The following is a 17,048-nucleotide window of genomic DNA, read 5'->3' on the forward strand; positions in this document are numbered from 1 at the left end:
TATGTATGTGGTATGTATGTGGTGTATGTAAGTGTGTGTACGGTATGTGTGTGGTGTATGTATATGTATATATCTGTATGTGGTATACGTGTGTGTGGTATACATATAGTGTGTGTATGTGGTGTGTGTGTGGTGTGTATGTTGTATATGTATGTGGTGTGTATGTGTGTGGTTTTTATGTGGTGAGTATGTGTTGTGTGTATATATATGTACTGTATGTGTGTATATATGTGTGTGTATATATGTAGTGTGTGTGTAGTGCATATGTTGTGTATGTGGTTCATATGTTGTGTATGTGATGCATGTATGTAAGGTCAGGAAGGAGTCAGGGCACCAGGTGGGTTTGGAAGCATCTTTGGGACGAGGACAGCCTCCAATCATCCACCCATCACCTCAGAAGGCCAGGACCAGTGGCCAGGCCCCTTACCTGTAATACATCTATTTTCTGTCTGGGACCCAGCCTGGCGGCCCTCGTGGGGGCCGGAACCCAGCCTGGCGGCCCTCGTGGGGCCCGGGACCCAGCCTGGCGGCCCTTGTGGGGGCCGGGACCCAGCCTGGCGGCACTCGTGGGGGCCGGGACCCAGCCTGGTGGCCCTCGTGGGGGCCGAGACCCAATCTCTCACACCTTGCGGGGCAGGAAGTGTCAGCTCTCTCCTTCCTCTAAACACGGTTGCTCAGCTGGCTCAGGTGGAGGTGTTTCTCCAAAATCCCCTGGAGTCTGGCCCTGGAGACCGGATCCAGAAGCTCTGTTGCTCCGGCCTGGGCTCCTCCTCAGCCTGGACGGGCCTGCCTGGGACAGCCAGCCTCCCTGGTCCTCCGGTTTGTGGGGCGCTGCCTATGGAAGGGTCAGGGCCTGTGTGGGGGCCCTGGAGGGCCAGGAGGCTCATTGGGGCAGAGGCTAAGAGGCCTCCCACCGAACTGTTCAAAGCCTTATCGCCTCGGAGGTGTTTCTAGTACCATTTCCGCCCATTGTTTCCTCTGGGTCATTAGGAGGAGGCCTGTCTCCTGTTGTGGCTGCTCACAGCTACTGTGGTGGGAAAAGGGGGGGCTGACCGCAGACGTCACGATTTGGGCTTTATCTCCCCTCCGCCACAGGGCATCCGTGGCCTGGGGATCACTCGCCAGCAAGACAGTCCAAAGCCGCAGAAGTTCCTGGAGAGCATGGCCTAGGGCTGGCGGCAGCACTGCGGAGGCTGAGCTTCCTTGGAGACACCTGCCTCCCCTTCTGCAGGGCAAGGTACGGGCTTTGGGAGGAGGGCTGGCTCACCCTGGAAGGAGATGCAGGACTGACCCCCCACGCCCCGCCCTGGGGACCTGGGGTTCTCCTTCCGGGGGCTAGTGTGCAGGGGTGATTCACAGCCAAGGACCCTCCTAATGCCGTCTTTTCCCCCTGCCTCTGGGGGTTCTGTGACTGCTTCTGCTCCTCCCTGGGCTTTACTGCTTGCAGTGCTTGACCAGACAGGAAGAGACAAGCCCTACCCTCACCTCTGGATACCTTCTGGAAGCAGCCTGATGTACCTGTGTGTATGGCTGAGACCAAGACTTGCCCATATCAGACATCAGAGTGTTCCTTCTCCAGAAGAATTATATATGGATGGGGTTTATCTCGCTCTTGTTTGGTCAGATGGGACAGTGGTTGGGAAAGGACTGCCCCCCCGCCCCCACCGGCACCCCCTGCCCAGGGAATGTCAGATGACAGAAAAGTGTTAGTTGCTCAGTTGTGTTCAACTCTCTGTGACCCCACGGACTGTAGCCCACCAGGCTCCTCTGTCCACGGGATTGTCCAGGCAAGAATACCAGAGTGGGTTGCCATGCCCTCCTCTAGGGGATCTTCCCAACCCAGGGATTGAACCCATGTCTCTTATGTCTCCTGTATTGGTGGGTTCATTACCACTAGCACCACCTGGGAAGCCCACCTTGTGGGTGACTGCCCAGCAAGTCTGGTTCCTGAAGGTTCTGGAAGCCTGGTGCCTATGGTAGGAATGGAAGTGTGAGACAGTTCCTCTTCTTTAGTTTGCTGCCAAGCGTGGAAGGATGATGATGAGGAGGGAATGGGCTGCCCCCAGCTCTGAGCTGCTGAAGGATCTGGGAATGATGGGGGTCAGGCTGGCAGGGAGCGAGGGCAGGGCAAGGCTGTGCTTTCCTCTCGTTGTGCCACAGGGACCCCTGTTTGGGGAAGGGTGCCTGGCGTTCTGACCCAGTGATTATTACTCTTGGGCCTGACCTGCTTTTTGGGGGACCAGCAGTCAATGTTTAGATCTTCCCCAGTGGCTCAGTGGTAAAGAATCCACCTGTAGTGCAGGAGACGCGGGTTTGATCCCTGGGTGGGGAAGATCCCCTGGATGAGGAAATGGCAACCCACTCCAGTATTCTTGCCTGGAAAGTTCCATGGACGGAAGAAGCTAGTGGGCTACAATCCATGGGGTCGCAAAGAGTCGGACAAGACTGTAGCAACTGAGCGCAGTCCATGTTTAAGGGGAAAATGAGGGTCATTCTTTTCTCTTGCTTAAAAAATTCTCCCCACTTCATGCATGGCTAGTAGCACAGACCAGCAACCGCTTACCTCTCCCACTTCTCCGCAGATGTTTCCCACCAGGCTCGCGGGGCTGCTGCTTGCTGTGACCCTCACTTTGCCAGGTAGGTCCCACGATACCGCCACTCTTCAATTCTGCCTTGGGCCGTTGGGAACCACTCCCTGCCAGGGATCAGCAGGTGTGTCTAGAGCGCTCCTGTGTGTCCAGCCCTACGTTTGGCTCCTGCCGGGGCTGTGGAGTCACTGGGTGCCTGGTTAATTTCTCTTATGAAGGTTCTGCAGAGCCCACCGCCCCTGACGTGTGTTTCTCAAGGAGTTGGTACCTGCAAGTGCCTCCTCTGATTGGGGAATTAAGAGCACCAGGGCCACACAGAGCAGTCCTTTAGGGTGGGGATGGAGGATAGGGAAAAGGAACCCAAGACTTGGGTAGATTATTAGTTTCTGAGTGGATGGTGGGGCTCATTTATTTGTGCAGCTCTACATCCCATAGTAGCGATGAAGAGACCGAGGGTCAGAGAGGAAAAATGACTGCTCTAAAGTCACACAGAACCAAGATCAGAGGCCAGTTCTCCCGGGTCTCAGGCCAGCTCTCCTCCACTGTAGACACTGTATTCCTTCCCTCACTGAGATGCTGAGTCTATGAATGGCAAGAGGGACCCTTTCTTTTCTGATCCTGATCTGACCCTCATCTCCACTGAGATAACCAGGTCAGCAGCATCCAACCCGCTGCCCACAGGGGCAAATGTACTTTTGTCACCCCTCTGCTTCTTTCTGTTAACTGTAATCCTAACCCTAGTAGGAGGGTCTGGGCCAGAGGATGCAGAAAACTTGGAGATTGACTGCTGTGATTTCCCACCTGCCAACACACACTCACACCCACATATGCACGCACACACTGTGAGGTGAGGTTGGCAAGAGTCAGCATATGACCCTGCAGGGGTTAACACTTCATAGGTTCTATGGGTCAGGCGCACTGGTTGATCTATTTAGAATTTAATATATTCAAGATATACCAGTAGATTAAAGGATATTCATTACAATCTATTTACACATCAGAAAACTGGAAAATGCTAGAACCTATACCAAGTTCATTTAGATGCAAGGTACAATACAGCCCACCAAAAATCATGTTTTGGAAGTATGGCATAGTAAATTCTTCATAATATATTGAGAAATAAACAGGTTATAAGTAGTTTACTCAGTCAGTTTGCTGACAAATTTGCAAAAAGCTGTAATTGTTTATACACAGTAAAATAGAAATAAAAGGCAAACACTAAAATGTCAACTCTAGTTACTGCTGAACGTTGGTTGCAGATGATTTTAACTTCCTTTTTCATTCTTCTTCAGTATTTTCCAAATTTTCTCTAAGGAGCATGCAGTATACATTTCAAACCATCTGTCGTTAAAACAAATCAATTTCCTAAAAAGCAGTTCTTCCATTATTGGGGAGTCCTGGGTCATTCTTGGGGGCTGAAAGCAACAGTTTTAGTGTTGTTTAAGATGGAAAGTCCTTCCCTGCAGCCTGATTTCTGACGGCTGCAGCCTCATTTCTCCCGGGCTGCAGTGGTTTGAGCTGGTGGTACCTGCTGTACTCACATGTGGCCTTTCCCTCCAGGGGCCCTTTGTGGAGAAGGGGCTCTTGGCAAGTCACTGATGGCCCGGTGCAGCCTCTTTGGAGCTGACTTCATCAACACCTTTGATGAGAGCATGTACAGCTTCGCGGGAGACTGCAGTTACCTCCTGGCAGGGGACTGCAAGACACACACCTTCTCGATCGTAGGTGAGTCCTTGCCCTAATGGGAGGAATTCAGAGTGAGGAGGTGGGCAGGAGTGGGGGCAGCCTAGCTCATCCTTGGCAGGTGGGGGCTCTCAGGCTGGGGGTTGAGGTTTCCCATTCTTATGACAGTGCCGAGCCAAGATCATGTGGGGAATGATCTCTCCATGATGTAGGGATTCCCTTGACTTCTCCCTGGGTCTCTTCCTGTGGGAGCCTTGTGGATGGAGAGAATCTTTGTCCTTCTCCAGTATTTGGGTCCATTGCTCTGGGTCCAGGCAACGCTCTGGAAGCCCTGAAGCATCAAGAGAAATGATGACCCAGAAAGTGGTTTGTAACAGCCCAAGCCTGTAGAAAAGGGAAGGAAGGTTGCCTGTTCCTGCTGGAGGTCAGAGTATCAGCTGATGTGGAACATCTCCTGTGTTCCTGGTAAAGAGCTGGTACCATGCCTATGTTATCTCTGCTCCCCCAAGGCAGCTTTGAGATGTGGGGGGCAGACACTCACCCCAGTTTCACACGTGAAGAGTTGAAGCCCAGGGAGGTCGATGATCCTCCCAAGGGCTGACAGGTAAGAAAGGAAGAGCTGGATTTTGATCCTGGGCTTGTCAGGAAGAAGGACCTTGCTCCTGTATTAAGGAGAGAGGGCACTGTCCGGGGCTGGGAGTGGGGCCGGAGGCAGTGATGGAACATTGTGGTTTGGCGAGCTTCACACTCTAACAGTTCACAAGATGTGTGTGGTATGTGAGAGGGATCATGCAAAACCCAGCAAAGGCAAAGTCCTTAGCTGTGGTGGGGCAGGGCAGGTGGAGAGGGAGATGGCAATAGACTTACCCACACTGTCACAGCAAAATTTTTGTGGCAGTTGTTATAAGGACAGTGAGGAAGACTTTACACAAGGGGGGCCACTGCAATGGGGGTTTTGCAGAGGAAAGAATATAACAAGGACGAGTGGGGATTTATAGCCAAGGAGCCAAGTGTGGGTGGCTGGATAGAAATTTAAAAAAATATTTATTTATACTACTTATTTATTCAGCTGTGTTGGGTCTTAGTTGTGGCCTGTGGGGTCTTCATTGTGGTGTGCAGATTTCTCTCTAGTTATGGCACTTAAGCTTAGTTGCTCCATGGCATGTGGGATCTTAGTTCCCTGATCAGGGATTGAACCCACGTCCCCTCCATTGGAAGGTGGAGTCTTAACCACTGGACCAACAGGGAAATCCCAGGATGGGAAATTACTAGGAAGAAACATCAGGGGTCAGGGGGAGTCTGGCTAAACTAACTTGACAGGGTCCTTGCTGAAGGCAGGCCAGGGTGATGCAATGTGCAGAGTGGGTTATGAGGAATATAATCAGATATTAAGGGTAGGGGATTCTTGCTAAACTAACCTACAGGATTCTTGCTAAAACTGGACCAAGCAGGCCAAAGATAGAGTCTAGGCGGGGACCTAACCAAGCAGAGGGCTCAGAAAAGCCTGACACAAGTGTGGTCAAGGAGACTTGAGCAAGAAGAGCATCTTGGTCAACACCTAGACCTCACATGAGATGCAGGCTCAGGGCTCTTGTGGTGTTACTCCATCAGTTGGGACAACGGCTGTAGCACCTCTGTGTGCCAGCGTTGGGCGAGGCTTGGCTTGGCTGCTGAGTGAACTGACAGCTGGCCCTAGCTCTGGGCTCTCCTGCTTCATTTTTTAGAAAAAATTAATTAATTCATTCATTTTTGGCTATACTACACTGCATGTCAGCTTCCCTGGCAGCTCAGATGGTAAAGAATCTGCCTGCCATTCAGGAGACTAGGTTTGATCCCTGGGTTGGGAAGATTCCCTGGAGAAGGGTGACTGGATCCATGAAATTAAAAGATGCTCCTTGGAAGGAAAGCTATGGCAAACCTAGACAGTATATTACAAAGCACTGGACATCAAAGCAGAGACATCACTTTGCCGACCAAGGTCCATTTAGTGAAAGCTATGGCTTTTCCAGTAGTCATGTATGGATGTGACAGTTGGACCTAAAGAAAGATGAGCACCAAAGAACTGATGCTTTTGAACTCTGGTGCTGGTGAAGACTCTTGAGAGTCCCTTGGACTGCAAGGAGAGCAAACAAGTCAATCCTAAAGGAAATCGACCCTGAATATTCATTGAAAGGACTGATGCTGAAGCTGAAGCTCCAATACTTTTACCACCTGATGCCAAGAGCCAACTCATTTGAAAAGACCCTGATCCTGAGAAAGACTAGGGGAAGGAGAAGAAAAGGCTAATAGAGGATGAGATGGTTGGATGGCATCACCGACTCAATGGACATGAGTTTGAGCAAGCTCTGGGAGACAAGAAGGACAGGGAAGCATGGTGTGCTATAGTTCATGGGCTCACAGAGAATCGGACATGACTTAGTGACTGAAAAACAACAACACGGATTCTAATTCCCCAACCAGGGATCGAACCCTCACCCCCTGCAGTGGAAGGGCAGAGTCCCAGCCACTGGACCATCAGGGATGTCCCATGGGTTCTCTTGCTTCTCTGGCTGCCCTCTTGGGCCCTTCCTCTGCTGGAAAATCTATCCCAGTGTGGCTTCAGTGGTCTGAACTTCACTGGAATGCCATTTTCCCTACTGCTCCATGAATCCTCCAAGCGCAAGGACTGTATCACACTCATCTTTGTTTCTTTAGCTCTCTGGGGTCTCTGTCAACACCAAAGAGGGGGTGCACAAAGTGTGGTGCTCTGTTGCATTCAAGAGCAGGTTTCACGAACAGCCAGGTGTGCAAGGCCTTGGGGAGGGGGTTTGCTCGGGCAGACAGGACAGGGAAGGTGTCCCGTGTAGTGGGGACAGCAGGAGCACAGGGGAGAGTCTGAATGGGGTAAGTTTGGTGCCATGCAGCCCAGTGGAGGGGATCAGTGTGGTGGGAGCTGTGGTCCCCATCAGGCTCACCTGGAGGCTGGTTAAAACACATCACTGGGGTCCCCCAGCCCTGGCCCAGGGTGTCTATGCCACTGGATCCAGAGTGGGGCTTGAGATATTCACCCCTAATAAGTTTCCAGCTGCTGCTGGGGGTTTGGGGCCAATCTTTGAGAAGCACAGGCCTGGGGAAGAGTGAGGTGCAAGACGGGGTGGGGGGGGAGCTGATGGGGCTGGGCCTTGCTGTCTGATGACGGAGTTTGTTTCTCGATTCAGCAGGCGAACAGGGGCTAGTGCAGAGCCTCTGCAGGGAGGGTTCAGGAGGAAATCGATTCTTAGCCAAGATGGTCCTGGAAGGGAGAGAGGCGGGAGGCAGGGTGGCCTTGGCCATGGTCACCAGGCAGCTGGTGAGAAGGACTGGAGGCGTCCCTAGGGCACGACGAATTGAGGAAGTCATCCTGGACGCTGAACTCTGGGCACCTACCTTGCTTCAGAGGCAGCAGCGGAGAGAAAAGCACCCCCTCACCTTCCCTGGGAAGCTGAAGGCCCAGGTCCTTCCTCCTCAAGTGGTCCCAGTGTTTATCTCAGTGGATTTCTCCACCTTGAAAGTCACGGTACACTTGTTTTGTTTTAAAGTGTCCACATGTGAGATTGTATAGCATTTGTTTTCTCCATCTGCCATATTTCACTTAGTACAGCACCCTTGAGTTCTACCCATGTTGTCGTAAATGGACTGCGAGCACTTGGGGGCTTGTCTCTCAAGGTCAAGGTAACGCTGACCTCCCCTCTGTACATCTATGTGGGGTGGTGTTAGAAGTCTGGTCTCTCTGGCCATCCTTCTTTGGGTTTCAGGGCCCAGGAGGAATGGGTGGGCTGAGTTAGGCCTCTCTATTTTCAGAGCATCACTGTGGGATACCCTCTCTGTGTTCTTTTCTTATATCAACTTGCTCTTGTCAAGTGTCAATTTTCTGGCAGGTAATTGGCCTAAGTCAGGCTATGATCAATCACATTTCAATGTAGATTGGTTTAATTCTTAGCCCAAATTGTGCTATTACATAACATTGGAGAAAGTGGGCAGCTACTTTTGGATGTTTTGGGCAGTCTGTTTTGGATGCTGAGGGTGGGGCATTGGCAGGACACGGGTAACCTGAGGAACTGGGCCGGGTAGGGTGGGCTGGCATGGCTGCTCCTGGGAAGAGGGGGCGCTGGGTCAGGGGAAGGGACCTGGCAGCCCTGGATGCTGCCCTTCAGTCCTGCAGGCACAGCTGTGCCTCCCCCACGCCTGTGCTCCATTGTTCTCCAATGACATCCTGTTTCCTCACTTCCAAATCACAAATTCCCGTTCCTCTCCTGCGGACCTTGTCCACATCCTGGGTAAAATGTTTGTGTCCGAGCATGCAGGGCCACCTGGTGCAAAGGGGAGGCTCTTTGACCTGGTGCTGGCTCCCGGCCAGCAGGCTCCATCCAGGGACTCAAGTCAACGCTCCTAGATGGCCAGCACGGGAACCTGGAAGAGACCTCGGGAGTCCTGGTGGCCCCCACCCTGGGATCTGGCTCCCACAGCAGCCCCAAGAGTCACAGACAACCTGCAAGGTTCTGAGTGAGCTCCCAGCTTGAGACTCTTGTCTCTACATCAGGGCATCGTGGCCACAGACCAATCACTGCTGCGCAGCTTTTGACTGGTGTCCACCTGCGACTGAGTTGCAGGGTGGAGGACAGAGTGTTTGTTAGAGATGCAGATCAGTGAGTCCCACACTAGGAAGGCAGAGACAGCACTTGGGTTGAACTCGGCTTCCTGGGGTGCTCCTCGCTCACCCAGGGGAGGTCTTGCTCCCTCACTTAGATCCTCAGTCCCTGGCTCACCCCTGAGATGGACACCTTGCCCATCCTCTGGCAGGCACAGGAAGTGCAGACCTGCAGGCATGGGGGTGTCCCCCCCGTGCTGGGCTTGCTGGTGGTTTCTAATGGCTGCCCGTCATCAGGGTCCTTCCCAAGTTCTGCTGGGAGAGAAGGAGGCAAATAAAGAACAAGGCTGGTGGAGGGTTCTCCCCTGCATTAGCGGTTCACAACCCTGAGCGCTCAGATGCTCCATTAAGAAGTTTGTGTGACAAAGGGAGGTTTGGACTTGGAGTCAGAAAGCCCAGTGTAGTTAGTGGTGTAAATTAGTAGTTCTCAACCAGGGTGATTTCCCCCCCAGAGGAGATGGAGTCTGGAGGCATATGGGGTTGTCACAACTGAGGGCGGATGCTAGTGGCATCTGACGGGCAGAAGCCAGGGATGCTGCTAATAACCTACATGCACAGAGTGGCCCCCACAGCAAAGAAGTATCTGGCCCCCAGTGTCAAAAACGCCGAGGTGGAGAAAACCTGTTGTACATTTGGGCCTCAGTCTCTCCATCTGTAAAATGGAGTCAGTTTAGGTCAATGTTTTGCAAACTGAGTCAAAAACTATGGGTCATAAAATGAATGTTATTGTTGTCGCCAGCATTAAAAAAATTTAAACAGAAAAGAATAGAAGACATCAGAAAGTACCAGAGCTCCCGGCTCTGGTAAGGGTAGGGATGTCGTGGGAAATGTGTGTGCGCGCACACTGGATCATGAAGTCATTGGTGTTTTTACTCCACTTTCTGGGAAAAAAACTTTAAAAAAAATTATTTTCTCAGACAGTAAAGAATCTGAGTGCAAAGCAAGAGACCCGGGTTCGGTCCCTGGGTCAAGAAGATCCCCTGGAGAAGGGAATGGCAACCCACTCCTGTATTCTTGCCTGGAGAATGCCATGGACAGAGGAGCCTGGCGGGCTACAGTCCATGGGGTGACAAGAGAGTCGGACAAGACCGAGCGACTTTCACTTTTTTTGAATTACAATGTTGTGTTTATTACTGCTATACAGCAAAGTGACTCAGTTATGCATATATATATATATATATAGATATACACACACACACATTCTTTTTCATATTCTTTTCCATTATGTTTATCATAGGATATTGAATATAGTTCCCTGTGCTATACAGTAGGACCTTGTTGTTTATTCATCCTATATATACCAATTTGCATCTGGGAATCCCAAACTTCCAATCCAACCTTCTCCTACCCCCTCCCCCTTGCCAACCACCAGTCTGTTCTCTATGTCCTTGATTCTGTTTCACAGGTATGTTCATTTGTGTCATATTTTAGATTCCCCATATAAGTGGTATCATATGGTATTTGTCTTTCTCTTCCTGACTTATTTCACTTAGTATGATAATCTCTAGGTCCATCCATGTTGAGGCAAACGGCATTATATTCTTTTTTATGGCTGAGTAGTATTCCACTGTGTGTGGGTACCGCATCTTCTTCATCCATTCCTCTGCTGGTGGACATTTAGGCTGTCTCCACGTCTTGGTCACTGTGAACAGTGCTGTTGTGAACGTAGGGGTGCATGGATCTTTTTGAATTACAGTTTTATCTGGATATATGCCTACAGGTGGCATCACTGGATGGTATGGAAACTCTATTTTGAGTTTTTTGAGTAATCGCCATACTATTTTCCATAGCGGTTGTACCAATTTACAATCCCACCAACAGTGTAAGAGGGTTCCCTTTCTAAGAGACCATTTTAAATAACATATCCCAGAGTTCATGTCACCAATAACTCACATGGTGGCTTTGATTCACTGCTTTACAATGTATTTGACTCATGCTTAATTTTATCTTTATAATTTGATTGTAAACTCCCAGAAGGAAGGAGTCAGGATTTTACATTTTCCTTTAAAGAAACAGACTATTAGAGGGTCTTGTATACAGAAGGCACTTGATAAATATTTCTAGATGAATGGAAAGATGAGTGAGCATATGACATTTTGGGGGAGATTTCTGTTGCCCATTTGTTAACACTTTGGGGGGAGTTTCCCACTGAGATAAGATTACAGAGATGATGGTTATAAATAAATGTATTCACTTTTTTGGGTAATAATTGCTACCCCGTTTAAATAATTCTTTTCTTTTTCAGGGGACTTCCAAGATGGTAGAAGAGTGGGTCTCTCTGTGTACCTCGGGGAATTTTTCGACGTCCATGTGTTTGTCAATGGTACCATGCTGCAGGGGGGTCAGCGGTAAGTCAGAGCCCAGAAAGTTCAAATTAGAAGAGGGCCTGAGAATCCCCCTTGTACTCCCCCTCATCTTTTCAGACAAAAGAGTGGGGCCCAGAGGAGGTGAGACGGGTGGGTGAGAGTGGGGAATCCTGACTCTGAGATCAGGGTCTCAGCCTCTGCATGGCAGTCTGAACCCTGCAGAACAGGGTCAGGTTGATGGGTGGAGGGGCTCCCAGAAAATGGCCCCTTCCTGAGCTCCTTCTGTCCCCCTAGTGTCTCCATGCCCTATGCCACCAGAGGGCTGTACCTGGAAACTGAGGTTGGGTACCACAAGCTGTCCAGCGAGTCTTATGGCTTTGTGGCCAAGATCGATGGCAGTGGGAACTTCCAAATCCTGCTGTCGGACAGACACTTCAACAAGACCTGTGGGCTATGCGGTGACTTTAACATCTTTGCCGAAGATGACTTCAGGACTCAAGAAGGTAATATTTTCTGGAACAGCATTTCCTGAAGGCGTGGTTGTGCTACCCTGCTCACCAACCTAAACTAGGACTCCTCCCCTGGTGTTCTACCTTCCCTGAGTCCTCACCTCAATTTATCTCATGAACTGTATCTCTTAGCATTCCACCTCAAGGCCTAGATCTGTCCTCAAACCGGATCTTGGGGATCCTCAGACATGACTTGGTTCAACTTTGAATTCCCCACATGGTAGATGTTTGATAAATGCTGGGTGATCTGAACAGGTCCTCCTGAGCCACTGTGATGGAACTTCGCACATGAAATCTATAAAAGGTGGTCCTCTCCACTGTCCAAAAGGCCAGGTTATGTGTATGTGTGCATGTGTATGTTCATGAGAAATAGGAAGTATAGTGATACAGACTATGTGAAAACCACTGCTAATCTTCATTTTTCTTCTGGTAATTTCAATTACATAAACATTTATGTGGGCTTCCCTGGTGGCTCAGAAAAGAATCCTGGTGGTAAAGAACCTGCCGGCCAATGTAAGAGACATGGGTTTGATCCCTGGGTCAGGAAGATCCCCTGGAGGAGGAAATGGCAACCCACTCCAATATTCTTGCCTGGAAAATTCCCAAGCACAGAGGAAACCGGTGGGCTACAGTCCATGGGGTCACAAAGAGTCGGACATGACTTAGTGACTAAATAACATCAAAAATCCTGCTGCAGAGGCCTATGTTCAGATCTAAACAAAGTTGATTCAGGTGCCTACAGACCCGGAGTTGTCACTCAGCAGTCCCAGGTCTCATGACCATGGCTCCATCCTCCTGAACCTTTCTCCACAGGGACCCTGACCTCGGACCCCTACGACTTTGCCAACTCCTGGGCCCTGAGCAGCGAGAAGCAGCGGTGCCCACGGGTGTCCCCCCGCAGCAGCTCCTGCAACGTCTCCTCCGAGCTGCAGAAGGTGGGTCACCTAGGCTGGGTGTGGTCTGGGTGGTGCGGGGCTTCAGGAGTCAAGAGGCAGAATGAGGTCCCATCCCAAGTCCTCCATCCTGGGGAGGACAAGGTCCACCTTGGAGGGTCCCTCTGGCTGCTCTGAGTCCCGTGTGCCCCTTTCCTCTGGAAAACCAACTGTGGTTTGAGTTGGGCTGACCCTAATCTTGTTAATAATACTGTTCTGGGCCTGGAACTCTAGAGATGGGCCTGGTCCAATGAGTCGGTACAGTGAGTTACTATACTTTCCTGTTTTACATTCCAATGCCCCCTCAGCCCCATATATCCCCACTGTCACCTGCTACCTGTCTGAAATTCTGCTGTGGAAAATCATTTTTTAAAAATATTTATTTTTGGGTGCTCTGGGTCTTCGTTGCTTTGCATGGACTTTTTCTGGTTGTGGTACATGGCCTATTCATTGTGGTGGCTCCTCTTGTTGCGGAGCATGGGCTCTAGGGCATGAAGGCTTCAGTAGCTGCGGCTCGCAGGCTTAGTTGCTCCGACCAAGAATCGAACCCGCGTCCCCTGTGTTGGCAGGTGGATTCTTATCCACTGTGCCACCAAGGAAGTCGAGAAAACCGTGTCTTTTTAAGGGCCCGATAAGTGGTTTTTATAAAGCACAAGTAGGGGGCAAGGCCTGGAAATCTCACTAGCCATCAGCAGGGAGGGGGTTACTTTACATTTGGGTGGGGGAGGGGAGAAGCTGGGGGGAGGGGAGGGGCAGGGCCTGCTACCAGCCACCAGCTTGGATGTTGTAAGAGTTTCCTGAGGCTGGAGTGGCAGACTGTCTCAAACCCAGTGACTTATAGTTACTGATATGTATTCTTACAGTACCGGAGGCCAGAAGGCTGAATTTGGTTTTAAGATGTCTGTAGAGCTGGTCCCTCCGGAGGTCTAGGGGAGAGCCCCCTCCTTGCCTCTTCCAGCTCTTTGGGCTCAGGGCTCCTTGGTTTGTGGCCCCATCCCTTCACTCGCTCTCTCTGTGGTCACGTGGCCTCCTTGTCCATGTGCTTCCGTCTGAGTCTCAGCTCCGGTGGTGACTCCGCCCATCCCTCCCCCAGTTCTTAGCAGCTTCTTCCCCTTCAGGGTTACCCTTTATGATCCCACTTGGAGAGAAGGGGTCCGAGTGGGAGTGGTCTGCAGGACGCACCCTGCCTCTGCCTTCTGTAGGTGAAGACAAGACGGTCTGTGCTTCTGTGTGGGGGTTGTTGCGAGGATGATGCTTTAAGTGGGGAAAGACCTCCCTCGATGGAGGACCTCCTCTTCTCAGGGGTCAGGCTGCCAGGGCTGACGGAGGAGGGAACAGCATGGCTCCAGGGTGTGGCTGGGCTCTCCTCAGCACACAGTGCCCTGAACAGGCTGCGCTCAGAGACTCTACCACTGTCTGGGGAACGAGATCCTTGTAAGTCAGGTTCCCGGAAAGTGGAGGTTTGTGAGCAGGGAGTGGCTCTCAGGGTGTGAGAGAGGCAGGGCTGTGCAGGGGGAGAAGCTGAATGCTGTGTAGTTACAATCAAGGCCTCAGCTGGCCCTCCAAGGAGTTCTGAAAGCTGGGTGGCCCCATGGGGCAAGGGGGCCCACACTGACCAGTCGGTCACTGGATGTAGGCTGCCTCTGGGCAAAGAGGCAGGATGGCTCCCCTGGACTGAGGGCGGTGCCTGCAGTGACTCGGCTATGAGCCCTCAGCAGCCAACACTCTCAGCTTCCAGTGGGTGAGTCCTGCTCCGAAGAATGTCTGCACTGCACCCAACGTCCCCTGTAGAGCCTGGCTACCTGACAGCATCACCTCCCCGCCTCCCATCCAGGGAGCACGAACGATGTTCCAATCTACCATTGTGCAAGGAGAGGGTGACCTCTGCTTATCCCCAGAACCCCTGCCATGATGGGACTTGACAGGCCAAGTAAGCCCCTCCTCTGGGACTGTGTGGGTGTGCAGAGCGATGAGGAAACCAGAGCAGGGTGGAGGGGGGTGCGATTAAGGAGCTGCCCTGAGTCACCAGCGAGCACTGCAGAGTCAGAGTCCACACCCTGCCCTGCCCCCTCCTCTGCTGTTCTGGCTGTACCACCTCAGGCCACCCAAGTGATGATTTCAGACTTGTTTTCCTTCAGGAGTCCGGCTCCATGAGTCTTGCTCCCTTCAGCTCTAAAACTCTTTGATTGTGTGTTTCTCTGGATTGAGCTAAAGAGAGAGTTGATACTAGAGCTTCCCTGGTGGCTCAGATGCCTCCAGTGCAGGAGACTGGGTTTGATCCCTGGGTCGGGAAGATCCCTTGGAGAAGGGCATGGCAACCCACTCCAGTGTTCTTGTCTGGGAAATCCCTATGGACAGAGGAGCCTGGAGGGCTACAGTCCATGAGGTCACAAAGAGTTGGATACAACTGAAGTGACTAACACTTTCACTCAGTAAATATTCAATGGATGGATGGATGCAAATTAGCTGGGGTCATTTATCCAGGGAATGGGCCACCCCACAATCATAACCGAGGATCCTTCATTTGTAGAACAAATCTGCATGTAAGTGGAGAAACTCTAGACTACTCCTACTCCAGAGGCTAAATAAAACATACCACACCGCACACACACACCCTTGCCTTAGCATGAGAAAGCTGCATTATTAGTTACTCAGTCTTTCCACTTTCAAGGAACAGTTTATCTTCTAAACCAAGGAGTATGTCAGGTGCAGGAAAACGCTCTGGGTCATGCTCAATTCAGCTGCCTAGACTGTAAACACAATCTCTAATGTATCAACAAGTCCATTCCTAACACGTCTTTTCCTTGGGTTTCCAGTGTTTCAGTGGTGCTAGGTTTTCCCAGCTAGTCCCTAAACATTTCTGTCACCTAGAACACAGAACAGTACTGGCAGCTGACAGAGACAGACGGAGTTCCAAACCCCGGGAGGAGAGGGTATTGTCTTGGGAAAGGGGGTAGTTCCCTCTTCTTTTCAGGAAAACTTTGAAATAGCGGACACTTGCCCTTGTGGCCCTTCCAGCTTTCCTATCCCTGGACCATGTACCAGTTTGGTAACTCTGGGCAGGACACTTGCCTTCTCCAAGCCTCAGTTTCCACATATGTAAAAGAGACACGGGACAAGGCCACCGTAAGGATAAAAGGATACATGTGGAGTGCTTAGCCCAGTGGGGCTCAACTAGCTGAGCTGTTGTTGTTGTTATTATTATTTTTGAGTCTGCATTTGCCCTTGGGGTGGCCGCACTTTGAGAGCAGGAGTGGGGGAAGCAGGCCAAACACACACAGTGCTTGAAGTGTTAAGCTCAAAATTCCTTCTTCCTCTTCTCCTCTCCTCCCGGCTATAACCCCATTCTTTCTGGGGGAGTTGAGCACAGCGTGGGGTTAGAAGGAGAGTGAGGTGCAGAGGCACCCGGACACGGAGGGTGGGGAACAGGCAGAAGCCAGCTTGTCTTCTGGGGCTGCTTGTAAACCAGGGGAATCTGGGGCTGAGGGGACTCCAGGAGCCCTGAGCTGCGAGGAGCAGAGAAGGGATTTTATCATCTCTTCCTTTTGTTTCCAAACTTATACTTCCATCGAAGGTTGTGGTTAGCTGTCTTCCGCTGTTCTCTAGGCAGGGGTAGGATTGAGGTGTGTGATGGGTGGGGTGGGGGGGTTAGTTGGCAAGTTAGGTGGGCGGCTCATGGGTACTTCTGACACCTAGGGCATGGGCTTTGTTTCACTTTAGTTTGCAAAACACAGGCATCACAGAGTAAGCTCAAGATAAATGCTCCCACCCTCGGAGTACAAAGGAATACTCTCGTTTACACCTAAGAAGTGGGAGGTGAAGACAGGATTTCCAAATGGGAACCTGATACAGAGGCCCGAGTGGAGAAGAGAGCCTGGCACTCTGTCTCCTGGGAGACAGAGGGGGATGGGAGGTGGAGGCAGAGAATCCACAGAGGCCCTGTTTTTCTCCCCTGGGCCTTTGGGGGCTCCAGCTGTACACTCGCTACTCACTTTGTCTCCTGGGTGCGTTAAGGTTCTTACTAACCAGTGTCCTGGGAGCAGTTTAAGAAACTGGTTACCAAGTTCCCAGAGCTGGGCCAAGGCCCTCAAACACTCACACCTCCCAAGGCACAAACAAGTTCCTCGTGAACTCCAGTTTCAGGCTGTTTACCTGAGAAGAGGGGCAGGGCTTCATCATCCAATCAGGCTGTGTTTGTCCACGAGCGGGGCACCCTCACTGGCTGGGAAGCACAAAGACATCTCCAGGGAGGTGATAACTGCAATCTCTGGACTTGTCCACGGCCTGTTGGGTCTTGCTGGGTTCCTGGGTTCAGTCAGAAGTCGGGGCTGGTAAATGCCTTTACAAGAGTCTGCCACTGTGGC

General features: G+C 51.2%; 1 protein-coding gene across 1 annotated transcript in view; it reads left to right on the forward strand.

Annotated features, from left to right (window-relative positions):
• Window positions 1–958: 958 nt before the first annotated feature.
• The window catches only part of VWF (von Willebrand factor), a 119,493-nt gene continuing 103,403 nt past the window's right edge, over window positions 959–17,048 (forward strand). The window contains exons 1-6 of the mRNA XM_081597129.1: window positions 959–1,237; window positions 2,583–2,637; window positions 4,149–4,313; window positions 11,183–11,285; window positions 11,538–11,746; window positions 12,566–12,687. Of these exons, the coding sequence (XP_081453255.1) occupies window positions 2,583–2,637; window positions 4,149–4,313; window positions 11,183–11,285; window positions 11,538–11,746; window positions 12,566–12,687 (654 nt within the window). The 5' untranslated portion in view covers window positions 959–1,237. The remainder of the gene's footprint in view (window positions 1,238–2,582; window positions 2,638–4,148; window positions 4,314–11,182; window positions 11,286–11,537; window positions 11,747–12,565; window positions 12,688–17,048) is intronic.

This window comes from Giraffa tippelskirchi, chromosome 4 (genome assembly GCF_054371585.1).
Source record: "Giraffa tippelskirchi isolate mGirTip1 chromosome 4, T2T-mGirTip1v1.2.pri, whole genome shotgun sequence".
Classification (NCBI taxonomy): domain Eukaryota; kingdom Metazoa; phylum Chordata; class Mammalia; order Artiodactyla; family Giraffidae; genus Giraffa; species Giraffa tippelskirchi.